This window comes from Lagopus muta, chromosome 5, assembly GCF_023343835.1.
Source record: "Lagopus muta isolate bLagMut1 chromosome 5, bLagMut1 primary, whole genome shotgun sequence".
NCBI lineage: Eukaryota > Metazoa > Chordata > Aves > Galliformes > Phasianidae > Lagopus > Lagopus muta.
Window position 1 is genome coordinate 15,885,889 of NC_064437.1, and position 27,420 is coordinate 15,913,308.

The 27,420-nt window shown below is 40.2% G+C and overlaps 1 protein-coding gene and 1 long non-coding RNA gene across 11 annotated transcripts; one reads left to right on the forward strand and one right to left on the reverse strand.

The window, feature by feature from the left end:
• Positions 1 to 514: 514 nt before the first annotated feature.
• DIPK1A (divergent protein kinase domain 1A) lies at positions 515 to 19,839 on the reverse strand. Of its 10 annotated transcripts, none has more exons than XM_048944406.1 (7): positions 19,771 to 19,839; positions 13,388 to 13,495; positions 13,219 to 13,257; positions 4,254 to 4,388; positions 3,862 to 3,969; positions 2,539 to 2,715; positions 515 to 1,855 (listed from the first exon to the last, which is right to left on the reverse strand). In XM_048944406.1, exons 4-7 carry the CDS (start codon positions 4,371 to 4,373, stop codon positions 1,043 to 1,045), a joined length of 1,218 nt encoding a protein of 405 aa, XP_048800363.1. In that variant the 5' UTR covers positions 4,374 to 4,388; positions 13,219 to 13,257; positions 13,388 to 13,495; positions 19,771 to 19,839; the 3' UTR covers positions 515 to 1,042. The 10 variants fall into 10 exon arrangements, with proteins under 10 accessions (XP_048800363.1, XP_048800362.1, XP_048800364.1 ...); XM_048944405.1 differs by having other exon boundaries at positions 13,219 to 13,260; XM_048944407.1 differs by having other exon boundaries at positions 13,145 to 13,260.
• Positions 12,938 to 27,342, forward strand: LOC125693036 (uncharacterized). Its single transcript, XR_007376968.1, has 3 exons — positions 12,938 to 13,210; positions 25,111 to 25,516; positions 25,645 to 27,342. It is a non-coding gene; the product is annotated as an uncharacterized LOC125693036 (long non-coding RNA).
• Positions 27,343 to 27,420: the final 78 nt, after the last annotated feature.

A 27,420-nucleotide genomic window follows, 5' to 3' on the forward strand; every position in this document is an offset into this window, starting at 1 on the left:
AACACAAACATACTACAAAGTACCGTCATTCCACCTCGTCCCTAGCTGTTACTAGTCACAGGGTTCCCATTTAAGCAATATTCTGGGGTCCTGAGCAATCCACCTTGTCTAGCAGTTATGATCTAGTTCTGACTTGCATAATTTCTGCAATAATTCAGGATGATTTCAGTACAAGCATATAGCTACATTTCTGTGGGCAGTAATAAGACTTCATCCACAACTGTTACTTCTTTCACTTGTCATAAACCAGCGTCCTACTGTGGAGGGTTTTTTGGTGTTGCTTTTAAAACTTAGGATGATTCTGCTGTCAGTACTTAAAAATAATTTAGCAGCAATGTGTTTCTGAAAACGTAAAATACAAATATGTTCTAAGTAGTAACATTCTAAAAATCCTGGCTCCTAACATGGTGTACTGTATCAGGACTATTCAAGTGTTGAACTAAAACATTCAAGATGAAAGTATGAGGTAACAAGGTGTAAACAGAATTCAATTTAAATCTCATATTACAACCTATCATTTCCAGAATAAAATTTTAATTTTTTCCACAGTTTAAAAATTATTGATGTGCAAATTCTGCCATGCCAAGGTATTAGTAAACTTCAATCTCAGTTCATTTTATTCATAACAGCAACTTGGACTCAGCCACCATATTTGCAATAGTGGTGGTTCCTCATAAAAATCTTTTGCAGGTATTTCACAAGTGAGCAACAATTTTCACAGAATTTTAAGATGTTGTATTACTTGATGTGATGGCATCCTGTTCAAGCTCCAACAAAGTGCACAGAACAGTCAAGCATGCAGGATTGTTTTTGTTTCCCAGCAGTGCACTGGAACACCATGAGTGCTATTGGCTTCTGCCAGATCGCTTGGTGGTAAGTTCATCCTTTCAGAAGCCCTGTAACAAGGAACTGACTGAAGGGAAGAGCTGAAGAGCCATTCATGAAATCTGAGAACACGTTTTTACAAAATGCTGCAGATCATTTTTATCAAACATGATAGGCCACCTCGAGTGGCAGACAGTATCTTCTGCTGGTGGAGAAACTAAGAATCAGTTGTGTGGGAAATTTTCTTCCATAGTAATGTTTTTAAGTTATTCAGTATTAAAGAATGTTCCATTTCCATCTGGTTTGCTGAGACTTTAAGGGCAATACACAAATACAGTTGTTTTTCTAGTTCTTCGTGGATATCTGAAGGTGCACCACGAAGCAGATAGTCTTTAAGTAGCTGACACACTTTTGCCAAGTTTGGCTGAATAACCTCTGTGGTACACCGCATTGTACTTTGGTCACATACAGTCCTACAGTCTGTACCATAAACACAGTCCATATCTGATTCACACGGGCGATCTTTAATCATTTCCTTTAAATTCATTTCTGGCACAATTTTTCTCATGTCCATCATTTTCAAATCATATTTATCATTATATCCCAAGTTTTTGGCACTTGTATCACACATAAGAAAGTTACCATAAGGTCCATGAAAAATATCTTCCACAAATTCTAAAAGTCCAATAGCTATTTTTGCCTTCCTTGGCCATGATGGAGTAAACCACTGGTCCATGCTTCTCCTGAATCCAGAAGGAATTAGAAGTTCTATGATCCATGGAAGGCTGATTCCATAGAGAGAGGTATATTCAACTCTTTCGATCACATAGAGATCCCCACAAAAACCCATCAGCTTGGGAGTATGCTCTTTATCCTGCAACATCACCATTAACATAAACTCATCAAGCTGCAGAAGTGCCCATGCAGACTTTGCCTCAGGCAAAGAAACTCTACCATCTTTGTTTCCATCAGCAAAAGATAGAATGATGTTAACCAGTTCTGAAAGATTTCCTTGTTCACCCAACTTTGCCTAGAAACAACAAACAAAAAAAGGTTATATATGATTTCATTAACTACTGCCAATCCACCTGTAGTTCTCCATCTTTTTGTTGTTTTAGTATTAGAGAGTATATCATGTTCTAGTTCTTATTGCTTAGAGATGCCTGATGAACTTCCTTTCTGTTCAGTTTTCCAAGGCATCTGGTGTATGATCTGAAAGTAACAGCACTCTTTGCATTTCAGCATGCAAGGACTAGAATTCAAAAGGCAGTCTTTTTCTAAAGGCTGGTCTAATGAAAAACAGAGCAGCTCATTAAATATTTTCTTACAGTAAGTATGTAGAATATAGACCAAATTTGGTTTTCAGCTGATTAAGCCTCTCAGTTGTAGAGAAATAACACTATCCACTACACTTCATACAGAGTACCATGCTATTTGGCACGAATTCAGACTAAATGTACTGAAATACTTTATTCTGCTATTTGGTACAGCCATTTCCATTGTAACAATATAAAGAAAAAAGCCATTGTTGGAATCAGAAGCATTGTAATTTCAACTATTACCAATGCATGCAGAAAAGTCACACAAACATTTCCTCATTTCTCCAATCTAAAAATCTGTTGCACACCCAATCTTAGAGACAAAGCCACTGTAATGCTTAAACAATTGTTAAAAGCCTTTCAGTCAGAATAGAATAGCTAGGCATATACTTACTTTAAAAAAACCGTAAACCATTTCCTTGAATTTCTCTACAGTGGTTCCTCTTGTTGGTTTATCAAATAGGATTATTTCTTTCCTTGGTTCTGGATCAGTACCAAAATCAAGCTGAGCAGCTTCTTCCATCTGGCATTTTATAACCCCTTGCAGATTTCCCCAAATTCCTAAATACATCTATGCAAGAAAATAGGGGAAAAGATAAAATCATTGCACAAGTCCTTCACCTAAGTATCATCCAAACTTCTACCACTCCCTGTGGTCGAGCAGCAGCACAGATCAGAAAACCAAGTCCTGCTTACAGACAGCAAATTCAACAATGGCAGCTTCACATACATTATGCAGGGACTTAGGAATGCTGCCCTATCAAAATATGAAGACAGCTTGAGAAACAGTATACTGGCATTACTATACTCTTTGCTTGGGCTAAGAGGCTGCTGACTTTGTTTGAGAAGCAGGGTAGTGCAGAGATGGTATGCTGTACAGAAGTATAGGTATTCTGTCCAAATGTGCAAGGATCTGATCATCTCCTTGGAAACTGGATTCTGTAACTATGAAATTAAAAAGTCTTGATGGCAATTATAGATTTACTGCTAGTTTAGTATATAGGTCCACGAGGATCCAGTCAGTGGAATATTTCTTTGTTTACAGCTAGACAAAAACGATCCATGTAACACCAATCGTCAAATATTTACCTATCTGAATACATTCATGGAACATATTCAGAGAAGAAGAGCGACTAACAATAACATACCTGTGCTATACTTGGGCTTTGATGTGAAACTGCAGTTAGGTAGCTGCAGCAACTTACACAGAGGCTACTGCCATGGCTGCTGGTTCTTGTTCCTGAGTCTGTCTTGATATCCTCACATCTCTTTCTACAACTGCATTATTCACCTCATGAGAAAAGTTACTACTGCTTAATGCCCTACAAGCAAAAGAAAGCCTGCAACTCTTCTAATCACATCTGCTGCCGTAGCCAGCTCATCCAAATCCTAGGGAGGTGGGCCAGTGTAGCTATCACCAGCCTCAAACACTCTCAGACTGCAGCACAGCAGTTACCATCCATAAAGCACATGCTGAAGTCCAAAGAGCGTACCACGAGCAGAACAGCATTGCTTTCCACTGTGATAGGGCTTCTCTATTTATGTGTCTATGACGACAGACAACCTGCAGAAGGGAAATGCTACATTACAACCTCTAGCCTCTCAGCCAAGAAGTCTGTTTCTCATCGAAGCCAAGAGAGAAAAGCTGGTGTAACACGTGCATACAGGACATTTCAGTAGGAACTGATAAAGCTAGGATGGATGATTAAAGCCTTACCTGGTTACTGGGCTTTGTTGACAAACATTTTCCAAAATACAATGTCTCTTTTCCACAAAGACTACTACATGCTGATCCATCAATAACTCCCGTCTTATATTTATCACACTGAAACAAACAAAAATATTCAACAAATCACTCAAGTAAGCAATAACCACCTCTCTCCCAACATCTCACTCTTGAAATAAAAAGAAATGGAGGGAGGTCAAAGAAAATTTCAATAACTGTATTAAAACTGTGTTAACTGGTGTTATCTGTAATTGAATGTATGATCTTATTTCAGCATTACAGAATAGCAGCATCTGATGAATGTATGCATGGCACTGACCAAAAGAGCTGTGGAACTAGTCAAGGCAAATACTTAAGAAGCAAACTGTGCTAAACATACTTACTATTATTTTCCTACAGTCATGTCCTCTGCATAGTTCTGTGTAGGTAGAGTACTGGACATACATGACCCAGCTGCCAATAAACACCACTAACCAAGAGATGAAGAGATACTTCATCCGCATATATGAGAAACGTACCTAGAGGACACAAAGAAAAAATATTTTGTTCATTCAGCAGTGGTAAGAACAGTAAAAGCAAATGAGTTTGACTTTCACAGTGATTAAAATAAGTAGAATGCCAGGGGAGGTCGGTTTGACTTAGGTGGAAGACAAGACCAGCACCATTTCCACTTGGAAGAGGTAAACAGCTAAAAGGCAGTTCCACAACACCCAGAGGTGATGCCAGCCCATGCAGCTGCAGTCCTGCCCGCCCCTTTCCTGCACAGTGGCTGTGCACTGCTGTTCCTCCACACACATCCACTTAACTGTAACCTAGAACTGCCTAGTTAAAAAAAGATTCACCTAACCACGTTTTTTCCTGGGGATTCATCTTGGCCAGAAAGTTCCTTCAACCAGTTTTTCTTTGAAGGTACATTATTGGGAGTGTTGTAAGAGAGGAACAATTTAAGCTGTTTTTACCAGAGCCATGAAGACCCTTGGAGTAACACATAATTTCCTCTGAAGTATGTTATCCACAACATGGATATGAAGACCTGAACTGGATGAAGTACAAAAGGAGACCAACAATAATGCTGCGTGGTTTACAGCACATTTAGAAACAATTTAGAAAACCTATGACAAAACAGGCTGGTGAGGACAGAACAGCCAAGAAAAAAAAAAAATACTGGAGGCAAGGGGTTGGGGAGAGTCAAAAAGAAATCCCACGCTCCCTCTGAACGAACACTACTGAAGGGACAGAACTGGAAGATTTTAACCTAATTTGCTAGCCTTGCAATACCACATCTACAAGTTTTCAACATTAGGAATCACAAACTTTGCAAACCACACTACTTGAACAGACTGATGAGGAGCAGTAAGAGTCACCTGAGATGTGAACCAGCAATAACAAGAATGGATACTTTACCAATGGGTTCAGGAATTTTCTCCATACATAAGAGAACGATGATATCTGCATTCATGCTCAGCTGAAGCTCAATCTCTCTTGTACTCCAGTCCATTTTCCATATTATTCACCTGTAATTTTCACCTAATAATTTTTTTCTTTTCACCAATCTCAAGCTGCTTGCCCTGACAATCCTCTCAAGCCACACATCATCTGCTGTTCTTTCTTCCAGCCATTTGCTGTCTATTTCTACACCATCCAACTCTACAATATTAGCCTCAGGTCCTAATACTACTCAGCACCTAGTCTGCTTCTTCAGTCTTCCCAGCACAACTTGCCTACTGAAGAATCCTTGTCCTGAGCTACTGCCCATCTACAGAATTTGCTCATTGCCCTCAGAATCCCTCTTTCACAGTGCTGAGACAGCATAGCAAAGTCTTCAGGGGCGTCTCGCTCCCTGTTCTCACCTCAGAACAAATTAAGGTGTAAGCAGGGCAGATGGATTCTCCGCATAGTTTACTTTTTACTGTCAGGCATGTTATTTTGATGCACAAAATAAACCTAAACAACAACAAAGATAAATCTTTCCCCAGCAAATCTGCACAGGAAGCCCAGCTCTCCAGCTCTGAGGCAATCCTCCAGCAGAGGTCTCTTGAAACACAGGTTTGAAGCAAGAGGTGAATGGAACCAGCAGAGCCAAAGCATTCAAGGCACAGCATGGATGGCTGCCTCTTCTGGCTCTGCTGTGAATACACAATCACATTTTTCTCACACTGTCTAGAGAACACTGTGTTGGGCTTTTTCTGCCACCTTCATACTTTTCCCTGGTTGAAGGGCAGACACTACATAGTAGCTGTAGCACTTACAAATAAAAACTACCACAGTATATTCGTGCAAGTTTAAAGACTTAAGCAATAATTTACTTTTTTTCTTTTATTTGTCCTTATATCCCACTAAAACCTATGCATTCATAATCTAAACTTCATTTATACTGGTTTAAGCATAGTAATGAAACTAATGAGTGCATGCAGAGCAGCTCCTGAGATTGCCTAGGTAAGTCTCCTGCTTAATTTTCTTTGGCCTAACGGTTCTGTAACCCAATACAGCACCAAACAAAGAAGAATTTTCCCCTTTGCAAGGACAGTGAGATACAGCAGTACCTGAAGAGAGGTACAAAAGCTTTTTATAATTAAAGCATGATGTTTTGATAAAGTCAGGTCATGTTCAATGACTGGTAACTATTCAGTGAAGCCATGTTCATTAGTTTTTTGTACTTATTTTTTGCTAGGATTGACTATTCAACTGATTCAACTTACAACTCAGCAATGCTAAAATTACATTTGATAGGAACACATGTAATGAATGCCAATGCTTATAAACATGCTGTTAAATGTTCAATGTTATATTTTCTTAGCTTTCTTGGGGCAGCCACAGACCTATTTCATGCAGTCTAAGTCCATGACTACCCCATAATGTATTCTATAATGGATTCCAACCATTTCTTTTAAGTTGTTATTCAAGTTTCACAAGGAACATAGGCGGGAAAATCACCACTTCCACCATTTCTTTCTGAAATCCATGGGCACAGCAAATTATTTAAAAACAAAACATCTTCACAAACTCCAATATCCTCCCTAAGGGTGGCTTATCCTTTTGTAGAGAACTCAGTTTGGTCTAGTTTTGCAATCCATCTTTATCTCATTATTGTAACACAAACTTTGAGGATGAAGATTTGTGTCTTAGTGCAATTTTCCCAGAAGACAGAGATCATCACTTGGTGTAGAGCTGCTTCTGTCCTTTCTCTAAGAAGTGCGAGCCTCCCTGCTCATCTCAGTGCCTAAAGAACCTCCTCTGCTGCGACATCAGCGTCCTCACCGAAATGGCTGATCTCAGAACCTCTGTTTGGTGGCAGTGCCCAGATGAAACAGCTTCACCAACTGCCACTTCACATACAGGATGGGGAGCAGATTGAAATCTTATTCCTTCAAATGGGAAAGTTTAACTTACCCAGGGCTTATTTTCCTGTTCCCATCATGTTAAATGCTTTTCTTAAGAAAAAAAAAAACCTAATCTTTTGCTATAAAATGGATACTATCCCAAAGCAAAGTAACTGAATGCAGGCAGAAGCTATAGCAAGGCATCTCTTTTCTTCTGCTGAATGCCAGACATTATGGCACTTCCACATGCTTTCCCTTAAAAGCAAATTTTAGTTTTGTCTGCCTAAGAAGTACGACTTGCCAGAAATGGTTATAATTTGAAAAGTATTCCACATTTAAATCTTCAATATCACGAACAAGAACAGCCCATGATTAAAGTTGCATCAGCACAGGATTTCTGGATGTGTTTACTGCAAATCACCAGCATGTCTTCCTGGGCCTCCAAGCTCAAAGCAGCCCCAGTTTGGATCTTAAACTCCATTATGCACACTTCCAAAGATTCAAAGTAACACAAGAACTTCTTGTGTCACATGAAATCGTACCCACAAACAAGAAAGGATACCAACCATTACATGACACAGTTTTCAGTGAATCAAGCAACATCTGTGTGAGACAGCAGCTTGTAAAACTTCTGAAAAAACACGAGTTGCAGATGATTATGAACAAACAACCACAAGGACACAGATGTGATTTACAGATTCTAAATAAAAATGTATGAGGGATTACTGCTCCACAGCTGTGAATGGGATGCTTGGGGCAAAGTGTGAGGAAGAAAAACAGCATTCGCTTTTCCAAAATTGATTTTTGTTTTTAGAAGTAAGCATTTCAGAACTATTTAGTTACACAGTCCTTAATAAAACTCTGCAGAACACCTACAGGGAAAACTGATTTCATCACTTCCTCATTTCTACCAATTTCAACAGCGTTGTTCCTACAGCCTAAAGGGTCACAAGACCCTTCTCTACAATTTTTTCTTCTATTAATAGAATTACAGAAAAATTCTAGTAAGATAATTTTCTTTATTCCTTCTCTCCTCAAATAACACCAAGTTCCTATGAACCAAGAATCACAACAAGTAAATGCTAATGATTATCCTCCGTCTATCTGAAAGAAAAGATACTGATTTCATTTAGAGACACAGCCCAGAAGTTACTTCTAATAGCTCTAATACCTTATGGCAGAAATACAGACACCAACACACAGTATTGCAGATAAAATCTAATACAGATTTATTTGAAATAAATTTGATTTTTTTCAGCAAAGCTGTTTTTCATTTCTAAAAAACTACTCCCAAATCTTACTGGGACAACAAACTGCCCCCCCCCTTCTCAAAGCTTCTTGCCAATTCCTCCTATGCACATTTACAATACTAAATGTTACTCCCAAGCACTATTTAAAGCAGTTCTGCACTACAAGCATAGCATTTTGTATAATCTGAGGCTAGCAGCCGTCCACAAGCCTCAGGATCACTGCTGAGTAACAACTGTATTCATAGCACAGGAAATAATCCTCTGTATAAGGGTTTATCCAAATTTGTCCTCCGTCTCAGAAAGACAGAGAGAATGCATTTGGGACAGAAAACCCTCCCCAAACGCCATCTGACTACATCATAGACTTGGCGAGAGGTTCTGGAGGAGCTGTGTTTATTTCAGGCTCAGCACTGTGCCAATGCAGGCACACCGGTTCTGACTGATGGGTCTCCAGCACTACTCCCCGTTCAGAGCACGCAGCTGCTCAGAGGACCACGAGGTTCTACTCTGTTCAGTTTAGAGGGAATTACTTATGTCTCTTCCCACAAATTCTCTCTAAAAATTTTGCATTTTCTCCTTAAAATCTAAGAACATAGGCTCATCTGGGAAGTGCCAGAACTGACGTGCAGCATTAATGCAGCACACAGACTCGGTAAGCCTGGTGAGGCCATGTATGTGCCAGTACACCCTCAATGCACCACACTTACTGCACACGTCGTGCGGCTTTTTGAGCATATTTCTGAGCACAAAGTCCCAGATAGAAATTAGGGAGCAATGCTTATAGACAAGCTTCATTTGGAATCACAACAAACTTCCAGAAAACTGTTAATATTCAGGATGTCAGAAGGACTGAGAGTTCTGAAATGATCAAAAAAGGCAGAAAGTCCAAAACCAGGAAATATAATTTCTCTTTTATGCTCCACTCTTCCATCAAGACACGAAACACGAGTCAGGGAACACAAGGATAAAGGAAAGCACTTGTAACACTTAAAAGGTTATTACAGCATCAACTTCATCCATCACTTGTGCATTGCACTGAGTCATGTGCATTGAATAAGAATTAGACATTCATTCCCTGGAACAGAACTGGAAAGCCTCTTCTGGCAGAATTCAAGCCTGGATGCACTCCAAAGCATATGGAAAGTAGCAGATCCAGACGCAGTGCAACTATTTGCCAATTTTTTGATAAGAGTACTTCTTACTTGAAACATTTTTATAGTTAGTAAGTATGGAAGTGTTCATTTATTTTGCACTACAGAAAACTTCATGCAATCAAGTATTTCATATAACCATAGTCAAGTAAACATCTCCAAAACTCCAAACTACTCACACAGTTTGTTCGACATATCAGCAATAGGAGAGAACCAAAAAATTGTATGCATGTTACAAATCTCTTTAAGTTCAGGTTGATTTATGGTTTATAGCAAGCATTTCAGGTTTCTAAGAGCTTACAGTGCACACTTCGGATTACGATGTCATCTCCACTTGTATCCTAAGCAGTCAAGCTGAGCAAACATCATAGAATGTATCTTTTGAAATAAAGGATAGCAACCAAGAAAGAAAACAGGGTGTTTCCACTTAAAAGGTTAAACAACAAGAAGAGAATTAAAAGCTTGGAGGAAATGATGATGATACGTTAAGGGGGCCTTTGGAACCTGGGCCTTCAAAGTCTTCTGCATTACAGGCAGCTACACAACATCCCGAGAGAGTCTGTAAAGGAGGTCCAGAATCTCTAGCAGCCAGAAAGCTCCCAAACATAGCAGTGTTCTCTACAACGTTATTGATGTGTGTGTCCTACTGGTTTGACCTCAGCCTCACAGTACAGTTATTAACTACAGTTACCAGAAAGAAATTCAGAACCACGTTTCCTGAATTTGGGACATTCATGTCTTCTCAAGAAATGTTAATCAGCACTGCAGAACAGCGTTAGTCTCCCAACCGTAACAGCCAATAAATAATACTGATATTTTGGGGCATTATTTAGGTGTTTAGAAGTTTGTCAAGGTTTGGAGCTTTTTGCTCTAGTTTTATTTGGTTTTCTACTATTACAAGTCTTGCAGACTAAACAGTGGGAAAATTCTGTGTTTCACAGTCACTGCCCGTTTTGCAATGAAGTTTCAGCACTGTTTTTGTGGATCCCAATCACTAAATTTTGAGCTGAGCCAAGATGTCCTCAGAGTTTGTCCTGCTTTACCTTATGAGGTGAGGCTGTTTGATTGCCCTTAGCTAGAAAGGCTGAGCGATTACTGACGGATAGTGCATACTGCAAGCAAGCTAAAGTGCATGTCAAATAATAACAATAAATAATAATAGAACACTTGGCACGGAACATTGGTTACAAACCAACCAACAGCATCTTGCTCCCACTACCAGAGCAGAAAATCTAGAGGAGGTATAAAGTTCTTCAGCACAGAACTTAATGTTCTCAACTCATTCCACAGCACAATTTTCAAAAAGTACGGAACACCAGCCAACAAAATTTGGAAGTCAGTCAGCAATGCTTTCCATTGTACAACCCTCTTCCCTGGTCTGCCACATTAAATATTGCATAGCAACACCATACAAGTCTTAATCATCTCACTCACAGCTACATCTCAGCGAGTTAAGTCTAGCATTTACTTAGAGAGCAGTGGCCTCTTTGCAGGCAAAAACTCAGTCCGTGAGTAATCAGTACAGCTCAACCATGAATGCATTTGTCACGTACCAACAGCAACACGCAGTCACAAAGTCAATACATTGACAGCATGCTGCCATTCTGCGGACACATCAACTACCAGCACACATTCAACAATGTAAGAGAAAAGAAAGGTCATTTTCATAAAGCTCACATTAGCTCTCTTCCAAACAATCTGTAAAATATTCCGATACAGCTTTTAGTGTGAGAAAGCATCAACAAAGATACTTTTGCTACATCTCCAACTGACACAAATATTTAACTTTCTGACTTGACTAAGAAATGATCTTGGCAGAAATCATACATTTTGCTAACAATGCCTTTAAATATTGAGAAGAATAAATAAAAACAGTTATCCAATATCACCATATTATGAACAAAGTAGAACTTATAGCAGGGTCAACAATTTGCAGAGTCCTAGTTTGAAAGCGGGTACAGGCACGGTGAGCTGATTTTCACTTTACATGTGCCACAGACTTCCTCCTATGGGAACTAAAAAGTGTCTGCTTTGTTAAGGAGATCAAGGACAACATTTCCTGGTCAAAAATCAGGTGATACATGATCTACATTTGTGGACAGAAATGCTGCAGGGGCTGAGCTTACACCTGCACCTAAACACTGCTCCTCAGCTTTGACATCTCATTCCAGGCACTTTCAAAAAGAGAACGGCATCAGAAAAGCTCCAGATGAGAAGGAATTAAAGCACTTGGGTTTTTACGATGCATAAGGATGAAGCCCACACTTTTTCAATAAGCCAATTACTAGAAAGCATTTAGTAATATAGCAATAGGTGACAAACGTAAGTAGCACATACATGTAAATATGGCATTTACCCCCTCAACTCAGCTGAACCGCAAATGAGTTAAAGCACAGTGCAACAGACAGAAGGAAACCCAGAGAACACCCCTCAGCGTACCACCAGGCCCTCGCCGACGTCTCGCAGCAGAACTTCCTGCTGCACCACAACCACGGCGCTTTCGGCCAGAGCACCGTTCCGCGCCTACCTGCGCACATCGAGGCAGGAGCGAGGCCGATAACGCGCAGGCGAACGCCGCCAGCGGGCACCGCCGGGCAGCAGAAGAGCGGTGCGGACTCAGCGCGCTGCGGGCGCGGACAGGGGGGCGCTCCCCGACCCTCCGGAGCCGTGCGGCCCCGCGCCCGAGGGCCGGCTGACGGCTCTCACCTACGGGCAGCGTTCGGCGGCTGCACGGGAGGCCCGCGCGCGGCGCCTCGCTCCCGCCCGACACCTGTTCCACGCCCCCCCGGCCGCGCCGTCGCCACCCCAGATCGACGGCACGGCGCGGCCGGGCCCCGGCGGTAGAGGAGGGGGGGGGAAAGGGAGAACCGGCGGCCGAGGGACGCGCTGAAGGCGCCCGCCCGTGAGGGGACGCCGCGAGGGAAACCGCCGCCAACGGCTTCTCCGGGCCGCCCGCCGCCGGCCTACCTGCGCGTGGTGGGGCTTCCTGAGCCAGGCCCCCGCGAACAGCCGCCTCGCCATGGCAATCACACATCCCCGCGGCGGGCGGCGGGCGGAGGCGGAGCGCTTCCCCGCCCGGCCTGCCTACGGAGCCGCGTCGCCGGCTCGGCTGGGCACGCTGGCGGCGAAGGGAGGACGAGGAGCGCGTAAGACGCGCAACGCCAAGCCGGCAGCTGTCAGCGTCGGGGACGCGCCGAGCGCCGGCCGCACCACAGGGAGGGGAGGAAAGCGGCCGTCCGGGGGCAGAGGGGCGAGAGCGGGAGGGGCGGGCCTGCTTCTATCCCCGCCCTCTGCCTGTGGGGCGGCGGGTGGGCGCCAAGAGGTGGGCGGGAGGAGTGTCGCGCACTGCCCCGCGGCTCCCCGCGCGTGTCCGCTGGAACGCGGGCAGCTCCTGGGGCCGGACCGCGGAGAATTACGCAGAAGCCCGCGAATGAATAACACGTCCCACTGACCGCGAGCGGGCTCCTGTCTGCTACTCGGCCGGCCGCTAGAACCAGCCGAGAGCCTACTGGTGCCCACAAGTTAAGGAGGGACCCCCGGCCCGCGGCCGTACCGGCGGCGGGGCAGCGCTCCCTCTCAGCCCGGCTCCGCCCTCCCGCCGAGCCCGCTCTGGAGGCAGGTGCGTACCTTCCTGTCCTTGAACTCGCAACAACAATAGCGGGTTTGCTGCTGGAAGAAAAAAAAAAAAAGCCATGATTAGGTTTGTCATAGCAACAGCCTCCGACTGTAACGGAGGGCAGGCCGGGCCAAGCTGCTGGGGAAGAGTATAGCACGCTGGCCCAGCCTCCAGCCTCACCGCATGCCTGTGGCAGCAATCCGCAGCAGGGATTCTGGCAGGGATGAGTCTTAAGGAAAGATGCGTATCTGGAAACCAAATGCTAGGAGGTCACAAAGTACTGAAAATCTGCAAGATGTAAAGAGACTCTCACTTTAAGATTCAGAAATAGACCACGACTGCTTTTTGAATAATACAATCACTGCCAGGCTCTCACTGAAGAATAAATCAGAAAATTAATTAGTAAGATTTGGCACTCCTGCAAAAGCAATCCTGGCTTTAATAACATTCTCGCAGTGAGTGTTTTCTTCTCTTCCTATTCAGCAGGCCCAGATGGCTGTGCTTTCTGCATCACTTCCCTCTACAGTTCAGTAGTTTGCACAAGCTTAGCAAGATTATGGGCATGCAACGGAAAGGTGACACCAGGAAGCTACAGAGCAGACATTTAAATGTTTTGCTGAATAATCTGAAGTGATTTTACTTCATCTAGTGCTCTGTGTCAGTCCTTGGAAGGAGAGGCTGGGAGTAATCATGAAATGTGGTTCTCCCATATGGCAGGCATGGACATAAATGTTTCATTTCTGTTAAGACTGGATCAAAACAGTTCCTGGCATATGTTCATTAGGGGATATATTTTTCACTTAGTGCATGTGATCTTAGTCATGTGTGAGAGCAGCTGCTTTATTCCAGCACTGAAGTGTTTAGTTATTCTTTAAGTACTCTTTGTGTCCAGGCTTTGCTAGATGATAAAAAGTAAGGCAATTTCAGCCTCTTTTTCAGCTTATCCCTTAAACACCAAATACCCAGTTAAGCCTTGGTAAATGCAAAGCCTGTGACATTCTGCATGTGCAAATAGATATTCTAAAGACCAGAGAGTAGATGCAGCAATGCAACAGAGGTAGAGCATAAGTCATACTGATGTATTTACTGAACCATTTTTCCATTCACTCATGCCTTTCCATTCTGTAGTTTACACATCATTTTTGTATGACAATACCACATCTGAAATGCAAAAGCAGTTGAAGTTATGCTGATTTATTGCTACCTGTTAATATTTGCATCCTATCCAGCCATGTAAAGATTGGAGAGACAAATCCACTGATGACTATACATATGCACTCTTTATTGCTCAGCGTTAAAGGTAAATGTGGCCTTATAGTAACTGCATACCATCACTTTCAATTCCGTGACAACTTAACACTCACTGCATACTAAGTATGACTCAGGAAAAAACTAAGAGCTGTTATGTGTATTGAAGCATCCAGGAATTTTGGACTGATAAGGATAATAGAAAACTAGAGAAAAATCTACATTCTTCAAGGTACTGATTATAATGTGCATCTTTGATTATAATACAGAATTTTGTCCAAGTTCTTTTGAAGGAAGCAGTATCTGCTACTTGAGCGAGTAATACCAGTTTTAACATATTTAAAAGCTAAACATTAATTTATTGCAATGTAACCAGACTTGATTCTAGCACGGGAGACTCCATGGGAAATCCTCAGGGTTCACACATTCTTCTCACCATCATATTAATGCAGGAAGCCTCTGGCTAATGTACATAATCGCAAGACTTCTGATGTTAATAAGCACTTCTCTTCCTCACAGCAGCTTTACAAGCTTGCACTTCATCACAGCTTAAGCACCAGTAGGAATGGAATGTGTTGGTATTTGCCAGTTACCTTTTTTTTTTTAGTTTAATAAATGTATTTACATGGCAGACAATGTGATAATGATTTTAAATAAAACTACTTTCCCTAAAATGAGGTCTATAAAAATGTCAAAGTTTCACTCTTTGCACTGCTTAGCTATCAAGATGCATGCTCAGAGATCTGGCCAGAAATTTGTTTTTATTCTGACTCCATCATCAGGTTTGTATTTGCGGAACAAAATGAAGATCTGGGGATAACTTTTATTTTATCCTTCAATATTATTTCCTATTGCACTCAAATTCTTACTAATGTTAGTGTTTCTAGTGAATAAATAGGTGGAGCCATCTCTCACTCAGAAAGCAAACAAAGCCTGTTAAGGATTCCCTTGTGGCTTAACTTGTTATAAACAAATCATTAAACTATTTGAGGAAGCAGCATCTTTTAGCCAGTGAGTTTCATTTCTAAGGCCATACTTACAAATCTAGCCTGCTGCAGCAGCAGCATGCACTTCTCTTGCTGCCTACTTTCATTCTTGGATTGGCACAGCCATTTCTGTTATTGTGTGAAGAACTAGAACAATAATTTGAACTATGAACTAATTGTCCTTCATTTTCTCTCTGGGTTAGGTTAGTGGCAGTCCAACTCCTTTCATCAGTACCTTGAATTTATGCCAAAATTGAAGTGGTTGTTTCTAACCACTGAAGCTTTTATCTTAAACATCTGTATCAGAAATACTGTTTTATTACAGATAAGTGATAAGCACATGTGACTCATTACTAGCTCTTCGCTCTTCAATAGATCCTACTATTATTAAACATTCAGAGATGCTGATTAAGTTTGAATAAAAACCCCCCAGTCCTTGCTTTGGGAGACAGTGTCTACTAGCTTTTCTGTTACACCGTTTAAAGTTCAAAATGTACTAGAAAACTTAAAATGCTTACAGTAAATAAGTTTTAATAACATGTTTACAGTAAATAGGTTACAGACTGAAAATAAAAATCTTTATAAATTTGATTCCTTTATGGATTAGAGGACTGAGGGAACTCCCTCCATTCAGAAGATTTGAAAGAAAGCACTACCTTGTTAGTGCTCATTCATAAGCAAATACTGAAACAACAGTTAGCATTTTTCTCATTGTTTGAAAGTCCACAAAAACAACACAGTTCAGATTCAATCAAGCAATAAAATGAATTTTCTTTCATACATAATCTCAAGTCTGCTTCCTCTATTAATTGCTGTCATTATGATATCCAACATTTTTTCTTAAGATTAATGGGGATTAAGCATAGGTCACTTGAAAGTGTGTGGTCAGTACACTTGCTAGCATTAATCTTATTCTACTTGAGAAATCATTTTATAATTTTTTGGCAAAAATAATCTGTTTGATGTTGGAAAATATTGATTAGTTGGCCATTTATTTGAATTAACAGTGAAATAGAGCTATAATCTACTGGGAACTTCTAACTAAAAGTAAAATACTTCATTTGTTCTGCTTACCTTCTGATTTAAAAATCTGAATGTTAGTCTTCAATTCCACAAATTGTTATTTTTTGAATTTCCCATAACAATAAGAAAACAGTCAGACTGTTTTAATTCCATGCTGCCATTTTCCAGAACTTCTTATCCTGAACCAGTGCTTCCATTTTCCTCTCTATAGTATGGCTCAGCAAGCTAGACAACATCTGAAATTTAGTCCACACACACTCTTACAAAAATCCTACTTGTGGTCTAAATGCTAAGTTCTAGTACTGAAATTAGACACTTAAGAACATAAATAACAGGAAGGAGATAACAGCAAAAATTAAGTTCAGAAAGATAATATCTATTCATAACTCCATAGGAAGTTTAGTATTGGAACAAATTATGTAGTGGTAAGTTTAACACAGTATACTTAAGAGCTCTTAAATGCAAGAGAAAAACAGCTGCAGTTTTTAATACATTGCTATACCCAGCTGTCCTGCCATCCCCTCTGCCCGAGGACATTTCCACAACAGAACTGCTTAGTTCACAGTCTAGCATATTTGCTTTTAATTGCCTGTGAAAGTTAGTTCACACCAACATACTAGACTGCGATCCTCAGATCCACAGCTCTGCCTTCCCTTCTGCCAATTACAGTATGGAGAAGAAAAAATAGGCAGAAAAGCAACTACAGATAACTGAGCTGCTTTGTGAAACCCTTTCCTTGTCCTCTACAGCTTATACCTCCTTCCATGTGCTTCTCTCTGTTCTGTCACATAACTGGTTGTGTAGCTGAATGGTGAACTGTTTGATGAGCCCAGACTAAAAATAACCCAGAAAAAGGGGAAAAAAAAAGTCATCTTCCCCTCCAGTTTGATTCTGCATGCAGCTCAAAGGACTGTGATATTCATAAAAGTAGTTTAGCATTTGGATTAAGGAGCTGTACAGTCAACAAATACATAATTAGTAGAGTGGCATAGTTAGGTTGCTATTTTACAGGTCATGTAACTAGAAGGAAAGAGATAATCAAAACTAAGTGAAAAAAAACTAAATGAAAATACTCAGACATCCTAGACTCGCAGAAAAACTCCAAAGGGAGCAATCTCCAGAAAGAGCTCCTTCCCCAGTGGCAGTCAGCCCTTAAATGGGGGTCTAGGAGAGGTGCAGCCAGGCTCCACCACTTCCAGTCACACAGGTAAATTGCCTTCACACCTGTGCTCCCACAGCTGACTCAGTGCTTGCCTCAGGTAATGAATCAGTGGTTCAGGCCATGACTCAACTGTTCCCATACAGGAGCAGAACCAGGAACTGCTTAACATGTGACAAGAAAAGCCCTTCAAAGTCTTCCCTTAGAAGAATGTCTCCCTAAAATATATATCCCAGCTCAGTGATTTGTCAGGCAGAATGAATGAATCATTGTGTTATGTTGGAATTTGAACTGAACAAATGATTCCTTCAAGCCTTAACTAATATATAAGTCACTCTACTTCAGTTTTTAGTCTTTAAAAAAACTGAGAACTTAGACCATATGTGGGAATTAATACAATGTACTAGAATTACTTACTTAACAGCCTTCATGTTACAGGCAGAGTTACTTAAAATATAGCACCTCTCTTACTAGTTTTGCTCCATTCAGAATCTTCATATGCGAAATGAAGCAGCTCAGTACTGATTGTTAGACAATTTTGAAAGCACTCTGTAAAAGCACTAATGAATAGCAGAAATACTTAGGAAACTGATGTTTCCTTTTTAAGAATCCTCTAACTGTAAAGATTATAAATTTGTTAGGTCTAGATTTTTTTTAACCCTATATTTACTCAGAGTTGGTAAATAATGTCATTTTCATTAGTACTTTCTTTAAAAGCTTATAATTATAAGTAGTATTGCCTTCTTTAAGTTCTGAGCAGTTAACTAAGTACTAAATATTTACATTGAATTTCTATTGTTGGATTTTTTTTTTTTTAAGTAGATAAAAGTTTTAATTCCCCTTTAAGTTACCAGAACAGCCAGGCAGGCACAAAGCATATGCCTTTCGTGAGCCCTGGAGTAGGCGGTCTATTGATTGTATATTAATTAATTTCCATAGCATACTTTCTATGAAGTACTGCTAAATTTTTGATAGAAAGTCTCAGTAGGCATAAAGTATCTACTGAAATATTTAAATTCCTATTGCAGTTAGGAGCAATTTCAACTATAAACACCATCACTTATAAAGCAAAAACTATTTATTCTTAAATTTGTTTAAAGCAGAAACACTGTGTTAAGCAAAATAAGGAATTGCAGTCACGTGTTTTCCTACATTATTAATCACATGAAAGCAAAATAAATTCAGTAGTTTAAGTGATATTGAGTGTGATATTTCTCATTCTGAACAACAGATATTTTTGCTCCAGCTATATAGAAATCTAAATGAACGACAACACCAACTACCAGGCATTTCTAAAAGTACTTTTTCCCCAGTTATGTGGTAGAAAGCAATTTGGAGGAGTAATATTTTAAAGTTATAAACATATGACCAAGCTTATGCTAATATGATATATAGAATTATTTTTTCATTAAGATGGAGTAATAAGAAGTGGTCATAGATTAACTACAGCACATTGATTAGCAAGCTGTAAAAGTATCTTGTCAGAAGAGGCTTATGCCCTATTTTTGCAAGGCATAAACCTAGCTCCATACAACATAGCAGCTCACACTGACCAGTTCTGGAGCACAGGTTTCCAAAAGCTTTTAAGTTCACATCAGAAGTTATTTTCCCCAATGCTTAACCGCTATGCAAGTTCCATTTCATGTGACTTTTTGCTTCTCACATAGATTTAAATCTGGGGGAAATAAAGTTACTTTTTTTGTCTATAGAAAGAATAAATTACTTTAGTTATTGAATGCTTTTAGTAACTCAAAAAAAAAACTATTGAAATATAACCTTTATAACCATACTGAACATACTGATTGCTATCATAGTGAACAGTGCTGCTGTTGTGCTTGTCTTGAGCTCACTTAATACTCACACTCAGAACGTTCTCTCCAAACAGAGCATTAAAATGCTAATACCCTCACACCCAAGTAGTAGTCACAGCAGATAAAGCATTTCCTCTTGACTTCACTAGCAATCAAGCTTTTTCCTGGATCTTCTGTATCAGAGTAGCTACGCAAAATAAAATTTGATTCACAAATCTACATCTGCAATGTAATAAAAAGCAATAACAACAAAGCAAAGTGCTAAGCTATAGCAAATGAGGGCTTACTCAAGTACAACAATCATATCCTCTAAAACAAAAGAAAAAAGCTGCTTACCTACAGAACACCTCAGGTACATGTGGATCTCCAACAAAATACACTTACCTCCACTGCCAGCCCTTAAATGAGGTCTGGGAAGGAGTGGATCCTGACTCCACCCCTTCCTATCACTTAGGGGCATTGCATGCAGCTGAGCTTCCCTGCCTTGGCCCTGTCCTCCCACCAGGTGCTCAATCACTGCTTCAGGCTGTGACTTAGCACTTCCGTTGCACCAACCTATAAAAACAGATTGGGCTTAGGAGTATACCTGCAAAATAGAAAAAAAAAAGAAAAAAAAATTCATCAAAAGAAAGGCTGTAGTGAGCAAGGTAAGATGAATTACTTTTTATGAGATAAAGGGTCTTTGTGATGCCTTTACATTTCTGATAAGGTTGGTTGGTGGTTGGGTCAATGCAGTTATTCTCCATGACAGCATAGTTGCTCTGAAAGCATTTCAGAGGACTAGAATTGCTTACTTTCTATTTTGTCAGTAACTTTTTTGTATAGCTTGGGTTAACCTTATGTGAGGTTGGCAATTTCTAACTTATTTTGTGAGTGTCCCTATATATGCAGACTTACTGTGTGTTGATATTTTGCTGACTACATTTCACCCGTGTTTTATTTCATCTTCCTGTTCCTATCCTACAGTTGTCTTTGTAAAAGCCTTTCTGCACAATTTTGTTCAAAACTGAACTCATTTAGATAACTTAAGTTATAGGCTTTTAGTAATTCTTATGGACAAAGTTGATTTCCAACCACACTTCTTGTTTCCTAAATGTCAGTAATTAATAGTAACTAATCATTTTAATTTTTAATTTAAAAAAAAAAAAGTCTCCTTTTTTTCCTTCGTATCTTCCAGCCACTATGTATGATTCAAGGCAGATTCTAAACAGGAGAAAATTACATGATCATTGCTTGTTTAATTTATACTAAATTTGCAGATTCTGACCTAAGTTTACAGGTCTAGCAAGTAAGGATGCCCTTTTTACCACAGGCTATCAGCTGGTACTTAAATCATATTGGTAATCTGATACAGCATTAAATCAGGACTAGTATCATAGCATTGTCACAGGCATCTTAAATCACAGAATCTGCAGTAAATTAAGAAGTCCTTTCAGGCCATTGCTACCTGACTGTCAGCTTGTTTGCTGAACTCAACAGAAGAAAGAATCAGTTCTGCTATCAGTAGTCACCTAACATGTGAATACAATTTCTTACCAATTCTTGCCTGAATTTCCTACTGTTCTTGGCAAGTATGACTCTAGAGTTGTTCTTAACTGAGAAATTTGAGATAATTTGGTAAAGGTTCTGGGAGAGGCAAACTTTCAGCAGTCTGTTGTAACATGAACAAAAATTAAACTCTCACAAAATGAATTCTGAATTAGATAATCCTCACCCATACTTACTGTGCTTTACCTTTGTGCACTGTCTTCATACAATTAATTTGCATCAGCTTTTAAGGAGTATTTGTTTGCAGGCAGGCCTTTTGAATATGACTCTTCTCATCCTAAAGTTGTCCTCGCATCTTTTTATGCTGGGCCTGGATAATCCCTTTGCTATCCTCATGGGCAGGAGGTTGGACGTGGATTTGTTGCAACAGAGAGCCATCAGCACCCTGCTGCAGGCACCAGTCCTGCCTGCATTGGGAAGGTCTGTGGTCTTCAATTCAACGCTGAGGGTTCTTGGTGTTAATGAATTCCCAGGGTCGTCTTATTTACTTGGCAGTCCTGCTTGGCAAACTTCTGCTTTCCTGACTCAGGAAGCAGGCTGCCTGTCCCATAGTGAGAAATATTGCAGTTCTCACCTCAAAAGCTGCCTGTGACCATGGAACATACATTTAGTTACCTGAAGGAGAGATGGCAATCCACAGAAGAAAGCTGGAAGTCAATTTGTATTTCTTTCTTGGCTTGTTCTTGTTGAATGCTCCACTCTGTAACTGGAATGGAAGAAGAAATAAGCCTTTCCTCTTTTCATTTCCATTTTCTAAAATTAATATTTTCGTAACCTTTTGTGTTGCCTTGGTTATGTCCTCTCACCTCTATTTATACATATTGACAGCTCCATAATAAAGGTAGCACCCCTCAATCCATTTTAAAATGACAAAGTTACTGCAAGATGATATGGCTGAAAACAAGTACATTTTTATGCATACGTATGTGTTCTAGATACGTAAGTGCATAAAAGTGGTATTTCTTATCTGGAGCGCTTATCTGATCCAGCCAGTGGTGTGGCTACAAGTGCGTGGCACTGGCAGCTGAGCTGACAAGGCAGCTCCTCCTCAGCAGGAGAGAGTGCAACCTTAGATGGCAGCAGCTGTGGGATGCGTTTGGCTGGGACATGAAACTGTACCCTCAGCTCCCACTGCAAAGAAAAGCCAGACTCCTCCTTTGGCCCAGCACTTCCCCAGGGAGTAAGCTTAGTGTGTAACACGCAGGAAAATCACCAGGGTTGGGGGGCTGATTTATACTGCCTATGAAGATTTTCTGTAGCACCAGAGGAGCCCTGCCAGGCGCTCTCTGGTTTATGGTATGTTTTTGTAGCCCCTTGTACACAAACATGCTGTTGCTTTGATCTTATACTAATCTTCAGCTAATTTTTTTAACTCATCTCAAGATCACCTAGCACTAAAATTACAGCAATATTAAGGGGGAGGGGGGAAAAACAAACAAACAAAAAATGTCCTGTCTTGGCAGCCCCAGACGGAGCCAGGACTATATAAATAGGGATACCAATGCCTGTGTGAAGGTTGTTGAAAAATAAAAAAGGCGTGTCAGATGTAATGAGAATTAATTTTGACCTTATATTTGATTCTGGTCTTTCTAGCTGAATAGAAATAAGCAGTACTGATTTAGAACATAATCAGGGCTTTCAGGCTGAGATAGCATGGCATGAACGAGGAAAGACTGAAGTGTAAGCAAGAAAATGCATTACGTTTACACTAGCCAAGACAGTGATACTTAGGGTGCACATTTTACTTAAACATATCAAAGTTAACAAATATAACAGTGCCACTATTCTATAAGCAGTGGAGAAATGATGTATGGAATTCATGATTGGACCAATATGTCAGTCTGGGAACACCAGCTTCTGTCCCACTCAGCCCTCTTGCACCGGCAGCAGCAACAGAAAGGGTTACTGCTCTATCTTCAGCTCCTGCAGCTGAGTTTACAGGAGTGCGAGCAGCTCTGAGTGTTACAAGGATTCTGTCATGCTGTGACGTTCAAAAGCATTTTGTCTTCATCAGATACAGAGCTGCTATTAAAAAAAAAAGTGAGGGACTTTCCATCTGAGTGGGGCTTGGCAGGTCTGCTGAAAGATTGTGAGAAGGCCCATACTGCATTCCAGGTGGTGGGAGCGCAGAAGGAATGCTGTACTAATTCTCCCTCTGGCCAGACTGATGTCCAGAACAGATTTTTCATTGCATGCGTAGCAGCAATATTCTGCCATGTAACTTTGTCCTGAGGGGATGTTAAACTTTTTTTTTCTAATTCAGTTTAGAGTTGAGAGGTAGGTCTGGCTGTACTGCTACGAAATTTAACCACACAACAACTGGGAATTCTGCTCTCGCAGACGTTCTTACAGTGTATGCAGAAGCAGACAAAACCCTGCCATTAAACTGTCTGATGCCACAGTTCTCGAGAAGTTATATTATAATCACTGTGAAATAAAATATTTGAGACTAATTAGTTTTGCAACTATGCAGAACAGAGCTGAAGAGAATATTAAGGGTTTTGCTTAGGCTTACACTCTGAAATGCTGACTATGGATTTTTTTTTTCTCAAGTCACTAAAGCTTCAGTAGCTGCTTCCAGAGCTGTGCTTAGAGAGCAAGCAGAGGAATGGAATGCATCACACCGTTGTATGACTGAATTCTCAGAGACTTTGGGAACCGGAACCTCTTTCAGATCCAGGCAATTTACCAGAATTTCTAGTCTTGGCAGCTGTTGGTTTTCTGAAAGAAGCTGATTATATGACTACAGCAACAAAGCGACACTGCAGAGAGAATTAAACCTCTCTTAAATTCCAGCTCTGAGTAATAAGCTCATTTTTATGCACTGGCCTCAGGAAGAAAGATTACTTGGGACTACTCTTGCATCTCTCCACAGAATTCCCACTAGCTAGTACAGTAGGAAGACACAGTTCTCACAGCTTTTTTCAGGAGTTAAGACAATGCTACATATGCTCATAAGTCTTCAATACAGAAAAGGCACTATTACCAATAAGAACACAGTGACTTGCCCTTAAGCATCCTCAGTGCAGATGCACACATACAGGTACTTTTTTTTCCTTTCACTCACTGTCTTCAGGATAAAGAGTTATAGTTTATCCAAGGTTGATGTCAGAGGCATACTCACATGCACCTCACAATGAAAGCCTCTCTTCAGCTGGCACGCTCAAATATGCTGTAAATAACACAGGAATGTTATATGTCAACCCCCCTACTTCAGCTCCGAAATATCTCTACCTACTAAAAGCTTTGTGTCTTCTACTGTGTGTGTATATATACTGAGGGACTTCTTGTTCAGCCACTTCCAACAGGGAGTTTTCAGTAGTGGTAGGCTATGAACTGCAAATTAGGAGCAGTTAGGTTCTTATATTACAATTATGGGAACATTTAACAATGTCTAGGTGCTTTGAATCGTGAACTACGTAGCAACTTACCAAAGACCAAGCAAGCATACAGAGTCTTGACATAATGTTTACAAGTAATTTCAGAAAGATTATGCATCTGAAATAAAACTTTAAGCAAATTAAGAATTCAGGTCTTTTAAGATGTCACTTGTTTTATTTTATTTTTATAAGGCATCTGAGGTGTTCTTTATTACATGAAGAGCTAACGTCTATAGGTGTGTCCCAGTTTGTGTTTTTTGAGTCCTCAGTACTGTATCTGATTGTCTTAGAGAGACTTTCAGAACAGATTTATGTTGCTAAATGTTTGTTTGCAGAAGGTAAATGAGTTCCAGTTCAAGATTAAATGGGCTTAGTTCAAAGGCTAATAAAGATTGTGATACAAGCTATACAAATATATACTATCCCACAGAGCAATTGCTGTTCCCTGTGTATGATGTATAAGTGCTTTACAGACTTACAATCTAAAATAGGACCGGACTCTATGAGTATTCTATCTTCAAAAGATGCAGGCAGTAGATTGCTAAAAAAAAAAAAGAAAAACAAAAAAATAAAAAAGTAATAAATAAAGAATTACTTAGGAAGCAAATAGGTTGCTTTTATGAGACTCAGTGGTCTAAGTTAGCTAAACGATGACTGTGATAGTGAATATATATTTAAATAAATATATTCAGTTTAAGATTTGTCAAGCAAGAATGAGAAGGTGAGGGAGTAAATGGATTTTTTTCAGGAATTCCTGTTCCTTCCTGCAAAGATGGAAATGGTAAAGTGCTTGAACTAGAAAAAACCATTTGTGTGTGAAGACCAATTCATCTGCAACAGCTGCTCTGAAAGTAATGCTTCCTATTTTACTGTGTTGGCACACGATATCAGATATGGATGTTGGTGGTACAGCAGTAGAGCTTGAAGCTTGTATGGAAACTGCTGAGTTACAGCCTGAACCTCTGATTGATCACCGGAGGCGAGCCATGAGTCAGCCAGAGGAGCACAGCTGAAGGCAATTCACCTGTGCTGTCGCAAGGGGTGGAGCCTGGCTGCACCCCTCCTAGACCTGTTTAAGAGCTGACTACCAGTGGGGAAGGATCTGTCCTGGAGATTGGCTCTGCTGGAGTTTTGTGAGTGAGCCCAGGATAAGGGTAAGCCTTCTATTTATTCTCTTTTTGTTATCATAGTCTGCTCTGTCAAACTTTCTTGTTTATTTCATAATTGTAACATCTTAATATTCATTGATTATACACAGCTTCTCATCAATATTCCATTACAGTTTGTTGCTGTGTGACAGATGGCAGCAGAGGGGCAGCCTGACAGAATGGCATGTGACATGGGATGTGGATGAAGCAAAGGTTTGTCACTGAATTCCTCCCTGCAGAAAACATGGCACCCATTGACATTCACTGAATTTGCTGAATGTTTATGGAAACCTAACAGTGGATATGAGCACATTGAGGCGGTGGGTGGTGCATTTCAGCAATGGTGACAGTGGGCTACCTCTGGTGCAGATTTGTACAAGCATGGCATGCAGGCTCTTGTTTGCTGGCAAAGATGCATATCTAGTGGTGGTGACTATGCTGAGAAATAGCATTTTGTAGCTGAGAATTTGCTCAAATAGTGTTACTGTGCACTCTGCATCTGTTATGGTTTCCATAGAAACAAATAGGAGGCATTACTTTCAGAACAGCCTATATACCAGATCCAGTAACGTCAATTTATTTTCCTTGGTATTGCTGTTATTATGAAGATGAAAACAATTATTCACATTGTTGTCCATCTAGAAAAATATTTACAGGTGTCTATTTTTAAATATTTTCAGTGCTATTTTTGTATCTTTCGTGTAAAGATTGAATAATTGCTGTAGTTTTATGGTAACAATTGCTACTTGATTGTAAGACAATATAAAGTACTTTTATCTTAAAAAAAAAAAAAAAAAATCATTTGCCTGTTCTTTAGGTTTGTAAAATGAAGATTCTTTTCTGAGTGAAGCCATAACCAACTCACATAGCTGAACTGTCTGACTAATTATAAAGCTTATGTAAGAACAGACGTGCCATATTTATCTTGATTTAAGGTTGGAAGAACCCAGGTGAGCTTTCTCACTGTCCCCATGCTTTAACAATGCACAGTAAGTGGCCCGGGATCTAATTTTCCCTCCTTATTGAATTGTGGTCATGACAACCGTCTGTAGAAGGGTAAACTTTACAGTACTGTCTTGTTCAAGGGTATCATGTCGGTGTTATGCTGTGTGATACAGTGAGGTAATGGAAAATAATACTGTACAGCTGCTTATGCCTTTCTGTGCATTTTCTTTTGTTTGCTTGATATTTACGTGGCCACTGTGACAAGGAAAGTATATAAACAACACCAGTTTTGAAAAAACAAGCTAACATCCAAAAGAGCCATTTGCTTAGAAAAATGCCACTGTTTTTGATTCTTCAAATGTGTCCAGCTTTACACATTATGTATCGAATACAATGTATTTTTTTTTCTGCTGTGCATAAGGCATAGAAAGCCCTTGCTTTTGCTTGACTTTATGGCAAAAGCTTGCCTTAGAATATGTGGATAAAAATAAACAAAGGTAAAGTCAGTGACAAGTCATTATTTTTGAGCTCCCTCCTGCAAGGGAGCTGTTTGCAAAATGAGATGGTATAAAGCTGAACATGCCTATTAAACAGCATCTAATAGGTTCTCAAAATCTGTTGTTCCCCCCCCCCCGAAATTTCTACACAAGGAAGCCTTTACTGATATGAGAGGGAAAGTAATTTAATTCGGCTTTGCCTGCTCCGTGGTAAAAACTACACGCATATTATGTCTCAAATTGAAAACGCAACAGTGGAGATTGTATGTTCAAGTACTTTGGAAATATTATGAGAAGATGAAAAAGAAAGGAGGGCAGGAGAGTTCTTTCTGAAGTCATGACATACAGTCTTGCCATATGTTAAGGGAAGAAGTAGCTGCTTGCTTCATTGCTAGTGCTGGATAGAAAGCAGATGAAGACACTTCCTCCAAGTTGGGGTAACTGTATGTGTCTCATAGTATAGTGATG